At 53.0% G+C, this 20,673-nt stretch overlaps 1 protein-coding gene across 1 annotated transcript in view; it reads left to right on the forward strand.

The window, feature by feature from the left end:
* The first annotated feature begins 10,328 nt into the window (after positions 1 to 10,328).
* The window catches only part of AACS (acetoacetyl-CoA synthetase), a 28,797-nt gene continuing 18,452 nt past the window's right edge, over positions 10,329 to 20,673 (forward strand). The window contains exons 1-4 of the mRNA XM_036277121.1: positions 10,329 to 10,533; positions 15,456 to 15,559; positions 17,607 to 17,727; positions 19,502 to 19,615. Coding sequence (XP_036133014.1) covers positions 10,401 to 10,533; positions 15,456 to 15,559; positions 17,607 to 17,727; positions 19,502 to 19,615 — 472 coding nt within the window. The 5' untranslated portion in view covers positions 10,329 to 10,400. The remainder of the gene's footprint in view (positions 10,534 to 15,455; positions 15,560 to 17,606; positions 17,728 to 19,501; positions 19,616 to 20,673) is intronic.

Raw genomic sequence — 20,673 nt, forward strand, 5'->3', positions numbered from 1 at the left:
GTAGGGGTTAATGCCATTGAAAGAATTTTTAATACTCAGGTCCCTGAAGATGAGAGGCACAGTACGCCACACAGGGCCACACGGAGCCTGTCACACGCAGGGTGAGCAGAGACAGAGGCCGATGGGACTGTACTGACTTCCCCTGTTGGGTAAACATGCAGGTCACGGTCAGTCGTTGGAGGCCCATGACTTTTGCATGTCCATGGGGACCATGGAAACCACTTTGGCTGTGGGTCTGTCTGATTCAGCAGCCTTGTGGAGAGGTTAGGGATAACATGTTGCGTCGTCAACGCGGACTCTAAAAATCCTAAATCACTTCACCTCCATGCTTCCTGCCGCTTACGACATCCGCCGTATGGGTGATGCCTGACACCTTCTCCCTGCTGGGTTTTGAACTGGCTTTTGAACTTAACCAGAAACCTAGCTAGCTCTCTGCCTTCCAGCCAGCTCACATTAAAGGGAATTTCTGAGCCCCTAAGGTGTCAACCCCCCCCCCCCCCTTAATTTTTTTAGTAGTAGATCACTCTTCTGCAAAGTTTCTGTTTTTGGCCATTTGAGTAGTCGGACCTTTGCGCCTCACTTGTGAATAATAGAATTATATATGTTTTTCAGGATCTAACGCAGTACCCTTACAATTAGTGTTAGACAGCTGGTATGATGTACAGTATCTGGGATAAACAGACTTTGGTCAGCACACTGAATTCTGCACTCCGCTCTTCAATGATCCCTTGACATGTAGTGGATACGCTGGGACCAGTATTTCCCTCGTGGCAGCTGACTGTCAGTCTCATCTGATAACCTGTGGCAGCTAGTGGCGTTAGTGACCCTATGTACCCCTGTCTTTTTGCAGATTTCAAGGTGTTAGTGTCAATTTAATATCTGCATGTGTGTTAAATCTCTGAGTACCATGTAATTAAATAGATTTCTGCCGATGGTGATGGTGGTTAGTGCTCACTTCAAATTCAGCAAAGCAATTTCCCTCTTCCTAACTGGAAATCATATTTGTGAGGTATGGTACCCATTGTCAACAGTGCAGTCAGGATTCAATTCATATTTTGTGTACCTGGTTATGAATTTGATACAGCATTTAATTTGACACTTAATATAAATCCATTTGATTTGAATATAGGGGTGTGTGTGTGTGTGTGTGTGTGTGTGTGTGGTGTGCAGTTTAGTACCATGAGCCTTGGGAAACTGATACTACAAATATCATATATAGACATAAATGTATAAGGCTTGTTGTTTTTGCAAAGCGATACATTCCTGTTATTTATTAAATAACTGGCTTTGGTGTTATGTAGAGATATTTGTAGACTGATTTTAGAACAGAATTAAAATATTGTGAAAAATTACAGCTCAATAAATGTTTATTGTAATTTTGTTTGGACTTCCTAAATATATTGCATCACTTCCAGCCAAGCATGTATGGCGTTTTCCCAGTTTTGAGACGTAATGGTGATTCCATGATTCTGCTCCCCATCTGAGAAGGTCATACAATTGGAGGCAAGGTCGTCTGATAAAGTACAGGGTGCCTGCTGAAATTTGAATGTCAGATAAACAACAAACACATTTTTAGTGTTAAGTATATCCCATGTACTATTTGGGACACACTTATACTAAAACCAAGCGAGCCACACCGGCCAGGACTGTTGTTAATTCTAATTGGTAGATATAACCCACAGAAACAAATGCTCCCCGGGTCCTCAGTAAGTTAAAGGGTATAAAAAGGTCCCTGCCTTCGTCTGTTTGGGCTGCTCTATACAAATACACCATAGTGCCCGGCTGGTGTGGCCCAGGGGTTGAAAATGGACCCTGCACCAAGAGGTCACATGCCCAGGTTGTGGGCCAGATCCCCAGAGGGGCCATGCAGGAGGCTGCCATTGATGTTCTCTCATATCTGATGTTCTCTCCTATCGATGTTTCTATCTCTGTCTCCCTTCCCCTCTCTAAAATCAATAAGGAAAAAAAAAATTTAAATCAAACACGTCATAGATGGGATGGCTTAAACAACAAACGCTTATTTATCCAGTTCTGGAGGTTGGAAATGCAAAATCAAGGTGCCAGGTACTTGGTGACTGGTGAGGGGCCGCTTCCTGGTTCAGCTACTCTCTATTCTGGGACGCTGACTACTTGTCACTTGTCACTCACTGGGGTTATTTGATGAATCTGTTCACTTCCTTTCCTCTGCTCTTTGTGCCCCCCCCCCAAGTCCTCGAGTACTAGGGAGCCCAATGTGTGTATTTGGGTATATACATGTTAGAGTCGCCGCGTCCCAAGCCCAAGCCCCTCCTTCGGTCCCCAGGAGCCCAGCCCCAGGCTGGAGGACACCGCACGCAGGGCAGCTCTGGCTCGCTCTGCACTCACCAGGTTGTCAAGGTGACAACGCGCAGCCGTCACAGTCCGAGAGTGACCCCGCCCCGCCGCCCAGCTCCCATTGGGCACGCCTTTTTCCGCTCCTTTTTTCGGATTGGCTGAGAGGAGCGGCCCATGCGCCGGAGCGACTTGCGATTGGGTGGCGCTCAGGCCGGGGCGCGGCGGCCTGGGCTGATATGGGACCAGCTCTCCACCAGCCAATCAGCGTGTGAGCTGAGGGTGGTGCGTGAATGAGGCTCCGGATCCTTCCGCGGCCGCCACCGCCCGGGCGCGAGATGCAGGTGGAGGGCGGGCTGGCCCGGGCCGGGCAGGTTGGTCTGGGCGCGGCCGAGAGCGCGGTCCTGCCCAGCGGAGGAGGAATGAGCAGTCTGGGCGGCTGTGTTAGGTGCGGCCTTTGCTGACTTCTAAGGACCCATCCAGCAAATTCAAACTGCAGCTTGACATCCAAAAAACTTTAAAAAGAAAAAGACTCACCCCACAAAGCATGAACATAAAGAAATACAGTAAATAAAAGAACGCTAATTAAAATAAAAGAATTCAAACAAATACAATAAAACAACAATTAAATCATCAAACAAGTACTGGCGAGGGTATGGAGAAAAAGGGGACCCCAGTACACTGCTGGTGGAAAAGCAGACTGGTGCAGCTACTATGGAAAACACTCAAAAAAATTAAGAATTGAACTGTCATTTGACCCAGTGACCCCACTTCTAGGAATATAGCCTAAGAAGCCTGAAACACCAATCAGAAAGAATAAATGTACCCCCATGTTCACAGCAGCACTGTTTACAATAGCTAAGATCTAGAAATAGCCCAAGTGTCCATCAGTAGAGGAGGTTTAAAAAGCTGTGGTACATATACACAATGGAGTACTATGCAGCTATAAGAAAGAAAGATCTCTTATCCTTTGAGATGACATGGAGGGACCTGGAGAGTGTTATGCTAAGCAAAATAAGCCAGTCAGAGAAAGACAAATACCACATGATCTCACTCTCCGGTGTGGCTCCGTGGTTGAGCTTCGACTCATGCACCAAGAAGTCACCAGTTGTATTCCCTGTCAGGGCACATGCCCAGGTTGTGGGCCCGATCTCCAGTTGGGGGCATGCAGGAGGCAGCCAGTCGATGTTCTCTCTTGTTGATGTTTCTATCTCTCTCTCCCTCTCCCTTCCTTTCTCTCTAAAATCAATAAAGAAAAAAATTTTTTTAAAGAAAGACACTTAAAAAGAAAAAAACAACAACCACATGATCTCACTTATTTGTGGAACATAATGAACAGAAAAAGCTGATGAACAAAATAGACCCAGAGACACAGAAAGGAGTATGGTTCAGACTGACAAACTTCAGAGGAGGGATGCAGGGGGAGGGATGAGATAAACCATAGAATTTATACGCATGTATGGGTACCCAATGGACATAGACAACAATGCTTGGGGGGTGGCGGCGGGATAGAGAGGAGGGTGTCTGGGGGGAAAATGAGAAACATCTGAAACAAAAATAAATTAATTAAAAAAGTAAAAAAAAAAAAAAAAGAATGCTAATTAAAATAAAAGAATACAAATAAATACAAAATAACAGTTTAAATCGCCCAAAAGGGCCAAAAGAAATGCCTGGTATAGACTTGCAATAGAGACCAGAGAGTCAAATCCTGGACCCTCCCCCGTATCTTTAATCTTTACATGTTTTTTGAGCTGTTACTGTGTGCTGGGAAAATAGCCAGGAACCAGATGGGCAAGAAGTACGTGCTATGGAGCAGCTTGCTGAGTCCTACACAAAGGACTTCATTTCAGGTGGTGATAAGTGTGTGATAGGTGCTGTGGGTAAAAACACGGTCTGGGTGGAGTATCTGGGGCCTGGTCTAAATTGCACCCACATGCACAAAAATGGGGTGGGAATAGGTTTCCAAACGAGTAGTCTCCTGGAGGTATTTTACTATGTGCGTGGGAGGGAGTATTGCATGAAAATGGCGAAGGCATGTTCGAGAAAATGAGGTTTCTCTGCGTCTAGCCCCATCTGGCCCTTTCCTTTACCCATATGTGCCAGAGGAACACACGGGTGCCCTTTTATTTTTCATGATCCTTTTCTCTGGAAGCCTGGCTTCTGCAGAAAAAGAGAAGGAAGCCACATGGAGGCAGAGGGTGGGGAGTCGCCTCCTCTGAGTGTTTGCTGTGAGCCAGTGAGCTGGAGGGGTAACGACGGGTAGTGTGTGCCTGCCATGTGCCAAGACAAAGAGAGAGGTCCCAGCTTTCATGGCACTTCGCTGTCGAGAGAAGAGGCAGAAGATAAAAAAAGTAAACAAGTTAATAACCAGGAAGATTTACTCAGTCTTGAGCTGTGAAGGGAGCAGAATGAAATCATGCGCAGAGTGTCTGGACAGTGGCTGGGAAGGTTCTGTTGGAGGGGGTGGCGTTTGAACCAATGACAAATGTCTGTGTCAGGTGATTCCAGCAGATGTGGTCTGATACCTCGAAAATCAGTTCGTCGAAAGCCAATTTGCAGAATTAGCCAGATGGACCGATTTACCAAAAGCCAACATTGGATGGCTTAATATTCTTGAATTAGTTTCAAAGGATCACAGTCTTCTGATTTCTTTTTGCTTGACTGTAAGAACATGTGCTTCGTGAACATACTTTTGTTGAGTCTACTCTGGAGCACGCAGCCTGAGGGCTTGGGTGTTACCTGGGAGGGTCCTCATCTCGGAGTATCTGTCTCTGGCTTGTCAGCTACGGTGTGTGGGAAGTGTCTGTGCTGTTCTCTGCTGTAACCCTTGACCCATTCTAGGCTTCTCTGTGTGTCGAAAACAATTTGTTGAATGGTCGAGTTTCACGTCCAGACTGTGCTCACGGAAATCTTCCTTCCCAGGCTTCAGGATAGAGAAAATTTGAAGTGCGGGGCTTGAGTATGGGTAGGTCTTTGGGAGTATTTACATACACCATGACCCTTCACGTATTCACTCGAGAGATCCTTACAGAGCATCCCGTGGTGAAGTAAAACAGTTATTAATGTCACCTGCTTTTATTTATGTTCTTAAATTGTGAAATGTATGAAGCATACAAAAAGACTAAATATAGTATGTGTGTCCAGTTTAGAAGATAATATAAATGCACACCATGTACTTATGACCAGTTTAATAGGCCATGACCAGGACCTTGGAAGCCCGTCCCTGAGTTCATCCCTTTTACTTCTCTTTGAAGAAACCAGTGTCCTGAAAGTTGTGAACTATCTATTTGCTCCTCTCTAAATTTTTCTAATATGTATGTATCCCTAAATAAATTATTTTGGGTTTTGCCTGGTTCTGACTTTCTGTGAAAGGAAACATATAGTTGGTATGTTTCTGTGGCTTGCCCTTTTTTTTCGCTCCACAGTATGGTTTTGAGAGTCATCATGCTGGTTCACCTTTAGAGCATCCCTTTTCACTGCTATATAGTATTCCATCAGGTGACTCCTCACCATTTACTCATCCCTATTCCTGCTTGAAGATACTGGGTAACGTGGCCACATTCTCTCCTCTTCTTTCTTCTTGTGGGTGGGAAGGTTGAACTTTGAGACGTCACTCCAGGCCCTTCTGGCCCGTGGTGCCTGGCGTTCACCCCACTGTCACAGCCCTGATGGTTGAGCAATCATGTTATAGAGACCAGAAAAAGAAATCCTTGAATAACACTTTCACCTGAAAAACTCAGGGAACTTGCAGGTGCTTGACTGGAATGACGTGTTCCTCTCCCCATGCCGGGCAGGGACAGCCTGTTGTACCAGCAGCTGCTGGCCTGGAGCGGTGGCGGCCATTCTGTTCTCCTCTCTCCTTTCCCAGGAGCCCCACTTCACTACTCCTCGGGAAATCCATTTGATGCTGGGACTTGTTCTTATCTCGTCTGGGCTCCAAGGCTGCTTCTCTAACCTAGCAGCTGCTTTCCCTTGGTTCTGCCTTCCAAAGTGTCTCTATGTATATATAGATGTTTAAAGATCCATCCATCCATCCATCCATCCATCCATCCATCCATCCCTCCCTCCCTCCCTCTTCTCATCATCCACACCTTCCACCCTTGTCCAAGCCACCGTGATGCCCCATAGGGACTTTTACAAAATCCCCCTAACAGGTCTCCCTGATTGCACCCAATCCACCCCAAACCCAACCCCACTCAATGACCTTATAGCGGCTAGAATAATCCTTTCAAAAGGTAAGTTACATCACTCTCCCACTTAAAACTTCCCACATGGCTTCTAATCATATTTTGAATAACATCCAAAGTCTTTACCCGTGACCTCCCAAGGCCCTATAACAGTATAGCCAATATCATTTGACTGTGCCCCTCCCTAAAAATGTGCCTCAGGGCCTTTGCACTGCCTATGCCATCTGGCTGGAAGGTTCTTCCTAGAGATCAGCATCGGGCTGAAGGCTTCACTTTCTTTAGGTGAAGAGTCTCCAGTTCTTGTCCTCCCTGGCCTGTGGAACCCTGAGACACAGGAGCTGATACAGGGGTCCTGGCTTGGGGACCTCACCCTCCCTAGTTATTACTGATAGCTTTACAGCTTCAGATCAGGAGGTCTAGGCCATCCCACTTGGGTGATGAATGTACCAAAGGGAAGAGAAGCCCCCAGGTGTGGGGTGGGGGGAAGCGCAAGGGAAATGACCTTTGGTGGGGGTTTTAGTTGGAATGCTTTCGGCAGGTTATTCACCAGAAGCCCAGTGCCAGTCACGAGCCTGCTCTGGCAGCTCAGCGGGAGGGTCTAGTCTTTCCTTCTGCTGCCCCACGTCCTGTTCATGGGTTTTCTTCCCGGTTGTTTCTCAGGGTCAAGACATGTCTGTCACAGCTCCCTGTAGAGGGACCTTGCTCACCAGAGGGGAAACAAAAATGTTCCAGAGCTGCCCCCCACCCCAATCACACTCCCCTTTGGTCTCATTGGCTAGAATTTGGTCTCATGAGTGCCCCCGGCCAATCACTGGCAAGGGAGAAAAGGGAGCTCTGAGATTGGCTTAGATTAGTGGGTCTTTAAATTGGGGCATATTGATCCCTGAGGGGTATACAAAGAATTTCCAAGGGGTGTGGGTGCCCAGATTCCTTTAATGCACTTGATTGGCAGACACTCCCCGACCCCCGCAACCTCATCTGTACCCAGTCCTCACCATTGCCAGAGAAATGATGTGTGTTCAGTGGCACTCCGCCCACTTAACAACAATGGCAGACAGGGTTGCTGGAGCTCACCCCAGCTCTGCCCCAGGAGGCAAACAGCAAGGAGGCCCCAGAGCCTCCTTTAATAACTGCCCCCCCTGCTCTCATCTTTCTCCGGCTTGGACATTTCTCCCAAGGGTAAAGTTTAGCTTGGGCGGAAATGTTCGGATTTTGGAACGAACTGAAGAGGTGAAATTTACTGACACTAGTTATTTATTTATTTATTTAATCATCACCCAAGTTCATTTTTCTATTTATCTTCAGATGGGGGGGGGGAACATCGACGTGAGAGGGACACCTCGACTGGCTGTGTCCTGCATGACCCCTCGACCAGGGCCGAGGATGAACTCCAACCGAGGTATGTGCCCTTGACCAGGAATCAAACTCAAGACCCTTCAGTCTTCAGTTGAATGTCCTAACCGCTGAGCCAAACCACCAGGGCTCAAAGAATACATTTTATTAAAATAATAATAATAATAATAATAATAATCAGCCCTGGCCGGTTTGGCTCAGCGGTTAGAGTATCACCTGCAGACCAGAGAGTCCCAGGTTCAGTTCCCGCTAAGAGCATGTGCCTCGGCTGCAGTTTGTCCCCGGCCCTGGTTGGGTTGTGTGGGTGGCAGCCACTCGATGTGTCCCTTTCACATCGATATTTCTCTCTTCCTCTCTCTCCCTCCTGCTCTATCTGAACAAAATATGAAAAAATGTTGAGAATTAAAAAAAAAAAAGAAAAGCAATTTTGCTCAGATTTGGCATGCATGAACCACTAAGATAAATAAAAATGTACTTTATTTTCTCACATTAGGGCATATTCAATACAATAAAAAAAAGCCTCACCTCGCCCTGGCCGGTTTGGCTCAGCGGTTAGAGCGTCGGACTGCGGTCCGGAGAGACCCGGGTTCGGTTCCCGCTAAGGGCATGTACCTTGGTTGCAGTTTGTCCCCAGCCCTGGTTGGGTCGTGTGGGTGGCAACCACTCGATGTGTCGCTTTCACGTCGATGTTTCTCTCTCTCTCTCTCCCTCTCACTCTATCTGTCCGGACCGCAGGCCGCTGCTCTAACCGCTGAGCCAAACCGGCCAGGGCCCTCTCACTCTATCTGAATGAAATATGGAAAAATGTCCTCGGATGAGGATAAAAAAAAAAAAAAAAAAGCCTCACCTCATTTTATTATAAAATGCTCAATTAAAAATATGGCCATATAAGCTTATGATGAAACTTTCTATAAATCAACGGAGGATACAGTCCCCAGGGTTGGGCACCACCCTCCAGGAGACATTCGGAAGGTGGAGCGGAGGGCTGCCCCCATCTGCACTGAGCTAGCCTCTGCCAGCTCTCCCCCCAACACACACACACACACACACGCTTTCCCCCCCCAGCCGTGTCTCAGCAGGGTGACATCTGTTCCTATGTGTACAGAGAAACAGCACACTTTGAGAAGAGAAGAGAAAGATGAGTGTCACATCGTCCGAGGACTCCTCAGACATAAACCTGGCTTCTACCTCCTCAGGCTGCTGCCCCTTTTTCCAAGCCAGTGGCGTGGGTCTTTCTGGGAACCCTCCTTGCTATTTCCAAATACTTTCAACATACTCCAGGGGACCTAATGTTCTCATAATTTACTGTATTGGTTAATGGTCACCTGAACAATAGCGAGGACTTCGAAACGTGGAAAATGTAGCACATGCCACAGTGGGAGAAAGAAAAAGAAACATGGGTGGGCTTATCCAGGGAGGGGCGAGCAAGGCAAATTCCAGAAATGACCCGGAGGTCCATTCTCCCATGAAAGTGTCCATGTAGTTGGCTGGCCTGGCAAATTTCTACATTCTTTTAAAAAAAGTCTCAAAGCACTGGAATAGGACGGGGAAGCTCGGATCAGGAGTGTGGCATATACCTGGTGTCCTTCTGAATGCTTCCATCAAAAATGAACATGTGCCCTGGCCGGTTTGGCTCAGCGGTTAGAGCGTCGGCCTGCGGTCTGGAGAGACCCGGGTTCGGTTCCCGCTAAGGGCATGTGCCTCGGTTGCAGTTTGTCCCCGGCCCTGGTTGGTCGTGCGGGTGGCAGCCACTCGATGTGTCCCTTTCACGTGGATGTTTCTCTCTCTCTCTCTCTCTCTCCCTCTCTATCTGTACAAAAAAAAAAAAAGGAAAAATGTCCTTGGGTGAGGATAAAAAAATAAAAATGAACATGTGTCCGGCAGGTGTGGCTCAGCGGTGGAGCCGCCCCTGCACCAAGACGTCCCTGGTGCTATTCCTGGTCAGGGCACGTGTCCACGCTGTGGGCTCGATCCCCAGTGGGAGGATGCAGGAGGCGCCCAATCGGTGTTCTCTCTCATCATGTTTCCATCTCTTCCTCTCATTCTAAAATCAATAAAGAATAATAAAAAAAACTTTCATACTATTCAGTGGGAATTCTCTTATTAGGAGTTAAAAGCCAAGAAAGTAAAAACATCAAGAGTGATAAAAATAGTGACACAAAAAGAGGGGATGAACACCGGATTGAGCCAGCGGCTCCTGGCTCTCGGGGATGCTCTAGCCGCCTGCTGCCCCAGGTGAGCGCAGAGGGCCGGGGCGCAACGCGCGTGCGCTCCCCACCGGCCGCGTGTGCGCAGGTCCGGTGGGATGGCGCAGGCGCGGTGACTTGCACTCCTTTGCGAGGGCCGCACCCGCGGAGGGTTACATGCCGAGGGGGCGGGGCCTCCGAGGGGCGGGGCTTCCGAGGGCGGGGCCCGGTGGGCGGGTTCGCTGGGTGCCTCGTGGTGGGTGGCCGCGGCGGCTCAGTCGTGCTCCCGCCGCCCGCGCCCCAGCCGCTGCCTTCACTCCCCAGCCTTCGGCCCGCGCCCCCGCCTTCGGCCCGCGCCCCAGCCATGTCCAAGCAGCCGCGGGCCGGGCGGGACGAGATCCTGGAGTGCCAGGTGATGTGGGAGCCCGACAGCAAGAGGAACACGCAGATGGACCGCTTCCGGGCGGCCGTGAGCGCCGCCTGCGGCCTGGCGCTGGGTGAGTGCGCTCGGCGGGCCGGTCTCCCCGCCCGGCTCCCAGGGGCCCGCCGCGCCCCTTTTCCCTGGCGCTGCTCTCAGAGCCCCTCCAAGTGTTGGAAGGGCCTCCCGATGTCCAGTTTCCCTGTCCTGGGGTTTGCACAGCAGCTGAACGTGGGTCCCTCTTCAGGGGGCGGGGCACCTCGGGCTGTGGGGGCTGCCCCTCGTCTGTGCGGGGCGTCACCTCCCCACTTTGAGGGTGCTGGACTTCTGCCTGCAGCATCTCCCTGCGGGTGGGGCGCCCTCGCCCTGGGAGGGTCCCCGTTCTGGCCTGGGAACCCCTGTGCACCGAGAGGTCCCTTGCTCAGGAGGCTCCTGCTCGTGAGGGGGGTCTTGCTCCAGCCTGAGGCCTCCTCTTCCACTCGGGTCTTTCTGCCTTGAAGCTCTTCCCGGCTGTGTGTGGGGTCGCTTGCTAGCCTTGTACTGTCCCGTTACCCCCCGACCCCCAGGTTGACCCTGTTAGAAGGCCAGCGCGGGATTTTAGGGCCCAGGAGGGTGGTGAGGAGGGAGCCTGCCTTTGGGGTTGGGGCTCATCAGCCAGCACCCGTCTCGGGAACCACCTGGCGGGGTGTGGGTTGGGCAGAGGAGCCCCCCCCTTCTGAGAAGCGCTTGCTTGTGCGTCCCCTCAACCCTTGCTGGCTGGTCTGATCACCTGCCGGACCTCCGGCTTCACCTCCCTCCTCCCTGCGGGGTTTTCAGCTCACCAGGACTTCCTCCCCTCGCTCCCCGCAGCTGGCCGCAGGGGCTGTGACTCAGTGGGTGTCCTCACTCTTCTCAGGCAGCCGCACAGGAAGGGTGACCTGTCCTGTGGCTTGCACAGGGTGTCCCCCTCGGCCGCACCGCCTCCTTCCATCCCCCTCGGCCGCGGTGCCGGCAGCACCTCTCCGGGGCCCTGGTTGTCTCTTCCCCAAACATGAGCTGGCCTGTCAGCTTCCTGCTTTGCCGGAGCAGAATTGACGGCCGGTCTGACTTGTCCCTCCTTGGCTCAGAGCTCACAGTAGCTCCTTGCTGACCGTGCATTTGCTCATGGTGCATCGGGAGCTTCCAGGCCCTCCAGAGCTGCCAGCCACCCAGCCCCTCACCCAGCTCCATCCCTCCAGCTGCTGGAGACAGGCCGGTCTTATTCCTCTCTTACAACTCTCCGGCCTCCAGGTGGTAGCTGATAAATTAACGTGTGTTGGATTGGGGGGGGGGGACAGACTTGATTTCCAAGTAGGGCTGGGAGTGGGCCCACATTCTGCTTCCGTGTTATTTTGCCTGGCGTCCATGTCTTTCCTCTGCCAGCGACAGTATAATACTGGTCTCCGGGTGCTTGTCTAGCCCTGATGCCTTCCCAAATTATTTCACTTAAGGGCAGCCCTGTCAGGTGTGCGAGACCCAGAAGTCATCTGACTACCTGGGTTTGGGACTGGCTCCATCACTTACAGCTGGGTGATCGGGTGGACGTTTCTGGGTCGCCCCAAGCCTTAGTTTCCTCATCTGTAAAATGGGCTACCTGTGTCACTGGTAGGTGTGAGGGTGCCAGGAGGTGATCAGGCCCCGTGGGGTTGCTGTGTAAACACCAGCAAACACTTGTACCTCCTGGTCTGCTTGCTGAACTCCTGTCTGTCCTTCAACATTTGTGGACTGCTGGCCCGTGGGCTGGGTTGGACCTGCAGACTTGGTTCAGGTGGCTGCCACGCTGGAGATAGCATATGAAAAGCAAGATTTCCAATTTCTTGGGAAAACCCAAAGGCCTGTGATGCTGGGTCTTTGTGCCTCGGTGGCGGCCATCGGCTGAGCCAAGTGGGGTTTCTTCCTGGATGTGGGGGGTGTTGAGAGCTTGACATTGGCCTTTTCTCCTCTTGACTCCTGATGGCTGACCCCACCGCTCCCTCCTTTCCACAGGCCTGTCCCTGGAGGTTTTGGGCTTCGTGTTGAGACCCAGCCCCAGATGCTGCCTCCTCGGCCCATTTCCTCTTCCCTCTACTCTCCAAGTGCACGCGGTTTGGATGTGCATCCCGCTTTTTCATTTATTCGTGAGCCTTCTTACTGCTTAGTGCCAGCACCCTTGACCGCATGCCCTCTGTGCCCCAGCAGTGCTGTGAGTAGCAGGTGCACAGCACTGAGCAGCGCCGTGGACCAGAGGTGCAGAGAGAGGACCGAGCATGTCCTCACGGGCGGGCCTCAGCCTCGCTCCTGCCCTGAGGATGGCCGGGGGCAGGGTTGCCCAGCCTGGCTGTCCCCGCACCAGCCCATCTGCCCCAACCCTGGAAATTCAGGAGGGGCAGCGTCTCCCTTCCACCACCAGGGCCGTGTCCGTTGGTTCTTGTCACTGCTGCGAGCAGAGCTCACCCGAGGCTCCCTGCAGGCCCAGGCCAGCCTCCTCCGGAGCTGAGCTGTGCATGTAATTCGAGGCTCTTTCTCAAGCCCCCACGGACGTGCAGTGGTACAGCCCTCTAAATAGGGGAGTGATACCGCTTTGGGGTACATGCGCTTTTGAGGGACTGTGCCAAGTGCCTTTCTGTGCGCACCACCAATGGGAGAGCGGCGGGCGTAGTGCCAGCCGGTCCCCTTCTCGTAGCTCAAGTGCAGTTGCGGGGGAGAGAGTGGATGTAAAAATAGCCACGCTCCAGTGTGTCAGTGTAGGGGCAGCGCCCTCCACCCTCTGTTACCTCCTGGTGCCCAGGTCTGCTGTCCCACAGGGCCCACGAAGTCTTGAGCTGACTTGAAGGTGCAGGCTGGTCAAAACCCCCCCGGGGTGAGGAACAGGGGTGGGTGGGAGCAGGGCTTGCAAAGGCAGTTGCCTGCAGGGCCTGGCAGGTGACAGGTATTCATGCCAGTTAACTCAGATGGGCAGTTGCCACACGCCTGGCCCCTGTCGGGCACTTTGCACGTGTTAACTCACCTGATCCTCAGCATTGGTCAGCAGCTGAAACAAGCTGAGATCTCACAGCTGTGGGGACTGGCGCTGAGCCTGTTTCTAGAACCAGCGCTCTCAGCTACTGTGGGAGGCTGCCTCCGCCGCAGGGTAGGGGCCCTGCAGGGCAGCTGGTACCCTGCGCTAGCTGATTGTCACTCTGGTGTGGCAGTGCATTTGCTTTATGTTTGCACGTAACAAATCGCCCCAAGACGCAGCGACAAAACCAGCAGTAAATGTTCAGTGTCCCTCAGCTCCCTTGGCTCCGCTCTGGCAGGGGCCCTGGGTGTCAGGATGCCGCTGTTATCTGACGGCTTGGGGGAGGGGCTGGAGGAGCCAGGGGGCTTGCTCACAGGGCAGTGGGTCCGTGCAGGCTGTGGGCAGGAGTGCCACCGAGGACTGTCCGAGTGTCCCCACACGTGGCCGCCAGCTTCTGGCAGAGCAGGTACAGGGTCTCTGATGACCCAGCCCCGGGTCCCACACACTCATTTCCTGAACGTCCTGTCGGCTACACAGGTCAGGTGGGGAGGGGACAGCACAGGGACCTGAAGGCCAGGAGGTGGGAATCACTGGCTGGCCACCCCAGCCGAGAGTCTTTTCTCACGAGGAGCCAGAAACTCCAAATGTCATTTGCAAACAAAAATCCCCATGATTTTCATGTTGGCCAGGAATTGAGGTGTTTTTTTGTTTTTTTTTTAAATTTTTTTTTTCTTTATTGATTTTAGAGAGAGAGGAAGTGAGAGGGAGAGAGAGACAGCAACATCAATGAGAGAGAACATCGATTGGCCGCCTCCTGCACGCCCCCCACTGGGGATCAGGGCCACAGCCTGGGCAGGTGCCCTGACTGGGAATCGAACTGGCGACCTCTTGGTGCAGGGTCGATGCTCAGCCACTGAGCCACACCAGTCGGAGCCCGTGAATTCAGGTTCTTTATGAACATGTGGGAACTGAACCAAACGAGCTTGTGGTTGGTTGTCCCTCGGGGCTCCCCGGTCGCAGCCTCTGAGCGGAGGTGGGAGCGGGCGAGCAGACGCCCGAAGAACCGCTTCTGTCCGCTGGGAGGGCATCTGCTGGAATGCTCTGTGGCTTCTGAGGACCTCGGCGATTACAGAAAGACCCGGAGAGAGGGCGCAGGGCCTGTGGTCTCTCGGTTTCCGGAGGGGGGTGGTGGTGCCCTCTCCAGGGATGCCCTGGGCCTGGCCCACCTGCCTGCTCTTTTCCGAATTATCAGAGAAAGTTTATGTGGAAAGTTACAGACGTAGAAGTGAGCCGGCTGGGCTGTGTGGGCTCAGGAGACAAGTTACAGAAGCAGAAGAAGGGCCCTTGGAGCTTAGGAGAGAGGAAGGCGAAGGTGGCACCTGGGGGAGGAGAGGAGTCACCTCCACCTCCTTCGGGGCTGAGAGCCCAGCATGTCACGTGCTTTCTCAGAGGTTGAAATAACTAGGTCACCCCCCAACATTGTGCTGGCGCGAGAGGCCACCAGCTCGTCCGGGTTTCCCGGGTCCGTGTGGCACAACGGCAAAGTCTTCACGTAGTTCTGAGTGTGGTCAGGCCCTGTTCTAAGCCTTCTATACACGTGATCATTGACACCCTCACCGGAGCCCCGTGACGAGAAGGTGCTATTTATCATCTGTTTTTCAGAGGGGGAAACTGAGGCACAGCGCGGGCTGAAGTAACTTGCCTGGGGCCGCACAGCCAATGATGGCCAAGCCAGGATGCAACCCCAGGCCTGGAGGCTCCAGGGCCCCTGTTCTGAGGCTGGCTGAGGCCGCAGTCCCTGCCTCATTGCCTTGTTCCCTTTGGGGCTGGCGGGGTGGGGCGTCTCACTAAAAACTTATGGTCCCCTCCCTGCTGACCATGACCCATCGGATGCCTGTGACCTGCTCAGACGTACCCTCGGGTGTGTCCACCTTATTACCAAACTGCTCAGGTAAACCTCCTCCTGAGGTTCACCTGAGCCCTGAGCCACTTCATTTCACTTGTAGGAAATTACAGTGACCTGTACCAGTGGTCGGTCGAGTCCTACTCCGAATTCTGGGCCGAATTCTGGAAATTCAGCGGCATCGTCTCTTCACGCATGTATGATGAGGTCAGTGGAGATCTCGTTATGTGTTACCGTTTCTATGGTTATGTTCCAGAACGAAGTGTCAGTTTTAGGGAACACCACCTCATTTCTTCCTTCATAACCTCACATCGGTGGGGACACGTCATTGCCCCAGAGAGCTGGCGGAAAACTGTGTTAGGGTCACGGACCCCATGGAGATGGGGCCCTGTCCTGATCCGAAGTAGTTGGGCATTGTTTTATTTTTATTTTAAAAAGTTGTAAAATTGGCCTTGGCCGGTTTGGCTCAGTGGTTGGAGTGTTGGCCTGCGGACCAGAGAGTCCCGGGTTCGGTTCCCGCTAGGGGCACGTACAAAAAAAAAAAAGTTGTAAAATTGTGGTAAAATACACATAACCTAAAATTTTCCATCTTAACCACTTCAAAGCGAGCAGTTCAGTGGTATTGAGTACATTCACATTATCGTTTTTTAGTCTTTTTTAATCCTCGGGTGAGGACATATTCTCATTGATTTTAGAGAGAGAGAGAAACATTAGCATGAGGGAAATGCTGATCGGTTGCCTCCCAAACATGCCCAGACTGGGGATCGAACCCAAAACCTAGGTGTGTGCCCTGACTGGTATACGGGATTATCCACCAACGGAGCCACACTGGCCAGGGCTGCGTTATTGTTTTTTTAAACTAGCACTGGTTTCATTCTTTTTTGTTATTGTTGTTAATCCTCACCTGAGGGTATTGTCCTCTGATTTTCTTATAGAGTGGAAGGGAGGGAGGGCGGGGGACAGAGAGAGAGAGACATTGATCGGCCGCCTCCTGAATGACCCTGACTGGGGCAGGGGGCAAACTTGAACCCAGGTACATGCCCTTGACCAGGATCCAACCTGCAGCCCTTGGGTCTGCTGCCTGCGCTCTAACCACTGAGCCAGACCAGCCAGGGCTCATTGTTTCCTTTAACTTGGATTTTAGAGATTTTTTTCAACTCGATGCTATAAATCGGTAAGCATCTGGGGAGAGGGAGTCCTGGCATTCAAAGTATAGTTTATTTATGGTGGACACTTGCAGAAGGAAAGCAGGGCTCTAGCCCCTGAGGCCGGGTCGGACTACGGAGGGGCAAGGGGCCCCGGAGCCTGCTCTGCAGTGTTCTCAGGTCCAGTCTGGCCTGGGGCGTGCGGCAGGGGCCCTGCCTGTGGTGTCGCCGTCAGCCCTCAGCGTCCCTCCTCAGTCACGTGTTTGAGACATACTTGTTGGAAAATAGATCCTCAAGGAAGGTGTCCCCGTGGCATTCACTTTTAAAACTTTATTGAGGAGCCCACCTGGTGGGCATCGCCCCATAAACTGAGAGGTCCTGGTTGGATTCCCAGTCGGGACACGCCCGGGTTGCGGTTCCATCCCCGTGGGGGCGTGTAGGAGGCAGCCGATCGGTGTTTCTCTCTCTCTTTCCCTTCCTCTCTAATAAATCAGTGGAAGCACATTTAAAAACACCTTCATTGCCCCGGCCAGTTTGGCTCAGCGGTTGGAGCGTCGGCCTGCGGTACAGAGAGACCCGGGTTCGGTTCCCGCTAAGGGCATGTACCTCGGTTGCAGTTTGTCCCTGGCCCTGGTTGGTCGTGCGGGTGGCAGCCACTCGATGTGTCCCTTCACGTCGATGTTTCTCTCTCTCTCTCTTCCTCTCTCTCCCTCCCGCTCTATCTGAACAAAAAATGGAAAAGTGTCCTCGGGTGAGGATAAAAAGAATAAAATAAAATAAAAAAATAAAAAAATAAAAACACCTTCATTGAGGAATGATTGACACACAGTCGGCGGATCTCAGGCGCAGCTCGTGGTGATTTGATGTGCTTTGTGGAACTGCCACGCCCATCATTTCACACGGTTCACTTTTTTTTAAGCTTGCGCGTGTCCAACACCCAGTATTTTCGAGTATTTCAACCCCCGAGGCATCGCTTTCTATCTCAGTGGGTTCAGGGCTCAGTCTATACACTGAGGGACGGAGGCTCTGGGCTTCCCGGGAGGCGGAGTCGGGTTCTCACTCGTGGTGTAGGTCTCACGTGCGAGTGTGTGGCTCACTGTCCTCTGCAGGTTGTGGACACATCCAAAGGGGTGGCCGACGTCCCCGAGTGGTTCAAAGGCAGTCGTCTGAACTACGCGGAGAACCTCCTACGGCACAAAGAGAACGACAAAGTTGCTGTTTATGTCGCAAGTGAGTCGGGCGACCACGCCTGTCATTTTCCTGGCCCTTCACACCGCGTCCTTTTTCCCACCGCCAGGCGATGCGGGGGGCCTGGTTTCTCCCGCTGGGGCGTGGGCAAGGTCACACGTGAATCTTTGACAAGCAGAACAAAAACAAAACACACCTAAAAAACAGCATATACCCGATGGCTGGCCAGTGTCCTGTGGCACCGTGGTTCCGATTCTGTCTCGCCCTGGCCTCCTCGCTCCCTTTTGGATATTGGAGTCCCTTCTTTTAAAAAAAAATTTTTTTTTTTCCTCTGTTGATTTTAGAGAGAGAGGAAGGAAGAGGGAGAGGGAGAGAGACACATCGATGAGAGAGAACATCGACTGGCCGCCTCCTGCATGCCCCCCACTGGGGATCGGGCCCACAACCTGGGCCTGGGCCCTGACCGGGAATCGAACCAGCAACCTCTTGGTGCAGGGTCGACGCTCAACCACGGAGCCACACCGGCCAGGCAGTATCTCATTGTTTTAATGTATTTGTCTTCGAGGCTGGTGAGGTTGATCGTTTTATTGTCACTCATCATTATTATTTTTTTTTGCAATGGCAACGTTTCGAGCTCACGCTGCCTTTATAATCCGAACAAAAGTGTTATGGGAAGCAAGCCGTAGGTGGGGTGCTGCTCAGCCAGGAGGGGACAAACCTCGGGGGTGCTGGCGGGGCGGAGAAGGCCGTCGCAGCAGGCCCTGCCCTGTGACTGCGCATGCGGGACGTTGTTGAAATGTGTTAGAGAGAGGAGGGCAGCCTGGTGGGCAGGGGTAGGGTTGGCGGAGGGGGGGGGCATGAAAGGCAGCTGGAGGAGGATCTTGGGGGTGGGAGTGCTCTGGGTGTTGGCTGTGGAGGTGGTTACAGCAATGCTGTCCAGTGACAACGAACCACCCCCCCCCCACACTGTGTGGACGTCCGTTTCCTGGCTGCGACACTGTCTGTGAGACGTAACAGTGGGGGAGCCGGGTGAAGGGCACTACTGCGACTTCCTGGGAATCTGTAGTTATCTCAACATGAAAAGTTAAAAAACAAAACAAGCCCCCGCCGGTTTGGCTCGGCAGTGAGAGCGTCGGCCTGCGGTCCAGAGAGACCGGGATTTGGTTCCCGCTAAGGGCACGTACCTCGGTTGCAGTTTGTCCCCGGCCCTGGTTGGTCGTGTGGGTGGCAGCCACTTGATGTGTCCCTTTCACATCGATGTTTCTCTCTCTCTCTCTCTCTCTCTCTCTCTCTCCCTCCCACTCTATCTGAACAAAAAATGAAAAAATGTCCTCAGGTGAGGATTAAAAAAAACAAAACAGAAACTACAGCCAAAATTGAAGGATTCTTCAGTTAATAGAAACATTCCCACTAGTAAAAAGAACTTCAGCCCTGGCTGGTTTGGCTCAGCAGTTGGAGCATTGGCCCGAGGACCACAGAGTCTTGGGTTCGATTCGGGTCAGGGCACGTACCTCAGTTGCAGTTTGTCCCTGGCCCAGTTCGGGGTCATGCAGGAGGCAACCACTCGATGTGTCCCTTTCACATCGATGTCTCTCTCCCTCCCTCCCACTCTATCTGAACAACAAATGGAAAAATGTCCCCGGGTGCGGATTAAACCAACCACCCCAGACGGCTGGCTGTGAGCGCGACTCCTCGCAGGTTCTCGCTCGGCCTCCCTCTCCTCCCAGCCGAGCCAGGCCACGGGCGCTCCGCCCTCGGCTGGGCCGCGGGGTCTTCCTTCCCGGGTGGTCCGCATACAGCCCGTCCTCTCTTCCAGGGGAAGGCAAAGAGGACATCGTGAAGGTGACCTTCGAGGAGCTGCGGCAGCAGGTGGCTTTGTTCGCGGCGGCAATGAGGAGAATGGGTGTGAGAAAGGGGGACCGCGTCGTGGGTGAGTGTTTGGGGAGCTTGCCGTGCTTTGGGGATGAGACCGAGGCAGAGGGAGTGGCGGGAGGTTGGGACAACTTTGGAACAAGGTAGGGGTCACATCATTTCATTCAACTGCTAGAGAAGTTCAAAGGCCTGTAACAACGTGTTCTCTGCCCCAAGGGACTTGAGTTCATTTAGACGTGGGTTGGCTTGTTCGGGGGGTGGGGGGGGAACAGGTGAAGATAAGCTGCCTCCTCTTCCCAGCTGCCCTGGTGGTCAGGGTGCTAGACTGCCCTCCCCATCCCCCGTGTAATGGGACCAGGGCCGCAGAACCAGTGTCCTCAGGAGCAGCAGCCGGGTGGGGGGTTGGCCTTGGGCCTGGAGCTCGGCGTGGTGGGCCTCTCCCCGGAGCTCAGGCAAGGGCATTGGGGTGTGTTTGCTGAGAGGGCGGGGAGCCGGGTGGGGCGTTGGCCTTGGGCCTGGAGCTCGGCGTGGTGTGCCTCTCCCCGGAGCTTAGGCAAGGGCATTGGGGTGTGTTTGCTAAGAGGGCGGGGAGCTGGGCGGCCTCGTCATGTGGGAGCCGAGCCGGGCTGGGCTGTGTCAGCCCATCGCGGCGACGGGACTGGAGCCTCTGCTCACCGTGCTCGCCAGAAAGAATCAGATAGTGAGGGACACACCGCCCGGCCCCGCCCCGGCCCTCGCAGGGGTGTTCTGCACATCTGAGGTTCTCCCTGGCTCGTCGGGGTCTCTGCTCCGACCTTCGACCCTGGGAGATCCTGGGGACATCCATCTCCCCTCTCTCCCTGCATCTGCCTCGCTTTCCCTGTCAGCCTGGACCGAGGGCCTGGCATCGCCTGCGTGAGGGAGGCAGTGAGCCTGGCAGCCGAGCCGAGCGGGCTTCTGGGGTCGCAGCCTCGGTGTCTTGGGTTCTTGGTCCAGTTTAATCTGTGCGCTTGTAAGGTCTAGAAAAGGGATTTCAAAGGTTCTTCTCCAAGTTGTTCTCCCCTCCAATCTACATGTTCAGAAATGTCCTTTGGAGGCGCACGTTCTGAGAGAAGGGGAAGCGGGGAGCGGGGTGTG

This window comes from Molossus molossus, unplaced genomic scaffold, assembly GCF_014108415.1.
Source record: "Molossus molossus isolate mMolMol1 unplaced genomic scaffold, mMolMol1.p scaffold_m16_p_22, whole genome shotgun sequence".
NCBI classification, from domain to species: Eukaryota; Metazoa; Chordata; class Mammalia; order Chiroptera; family Molossidae; genus Molossus; species Molossus molossus.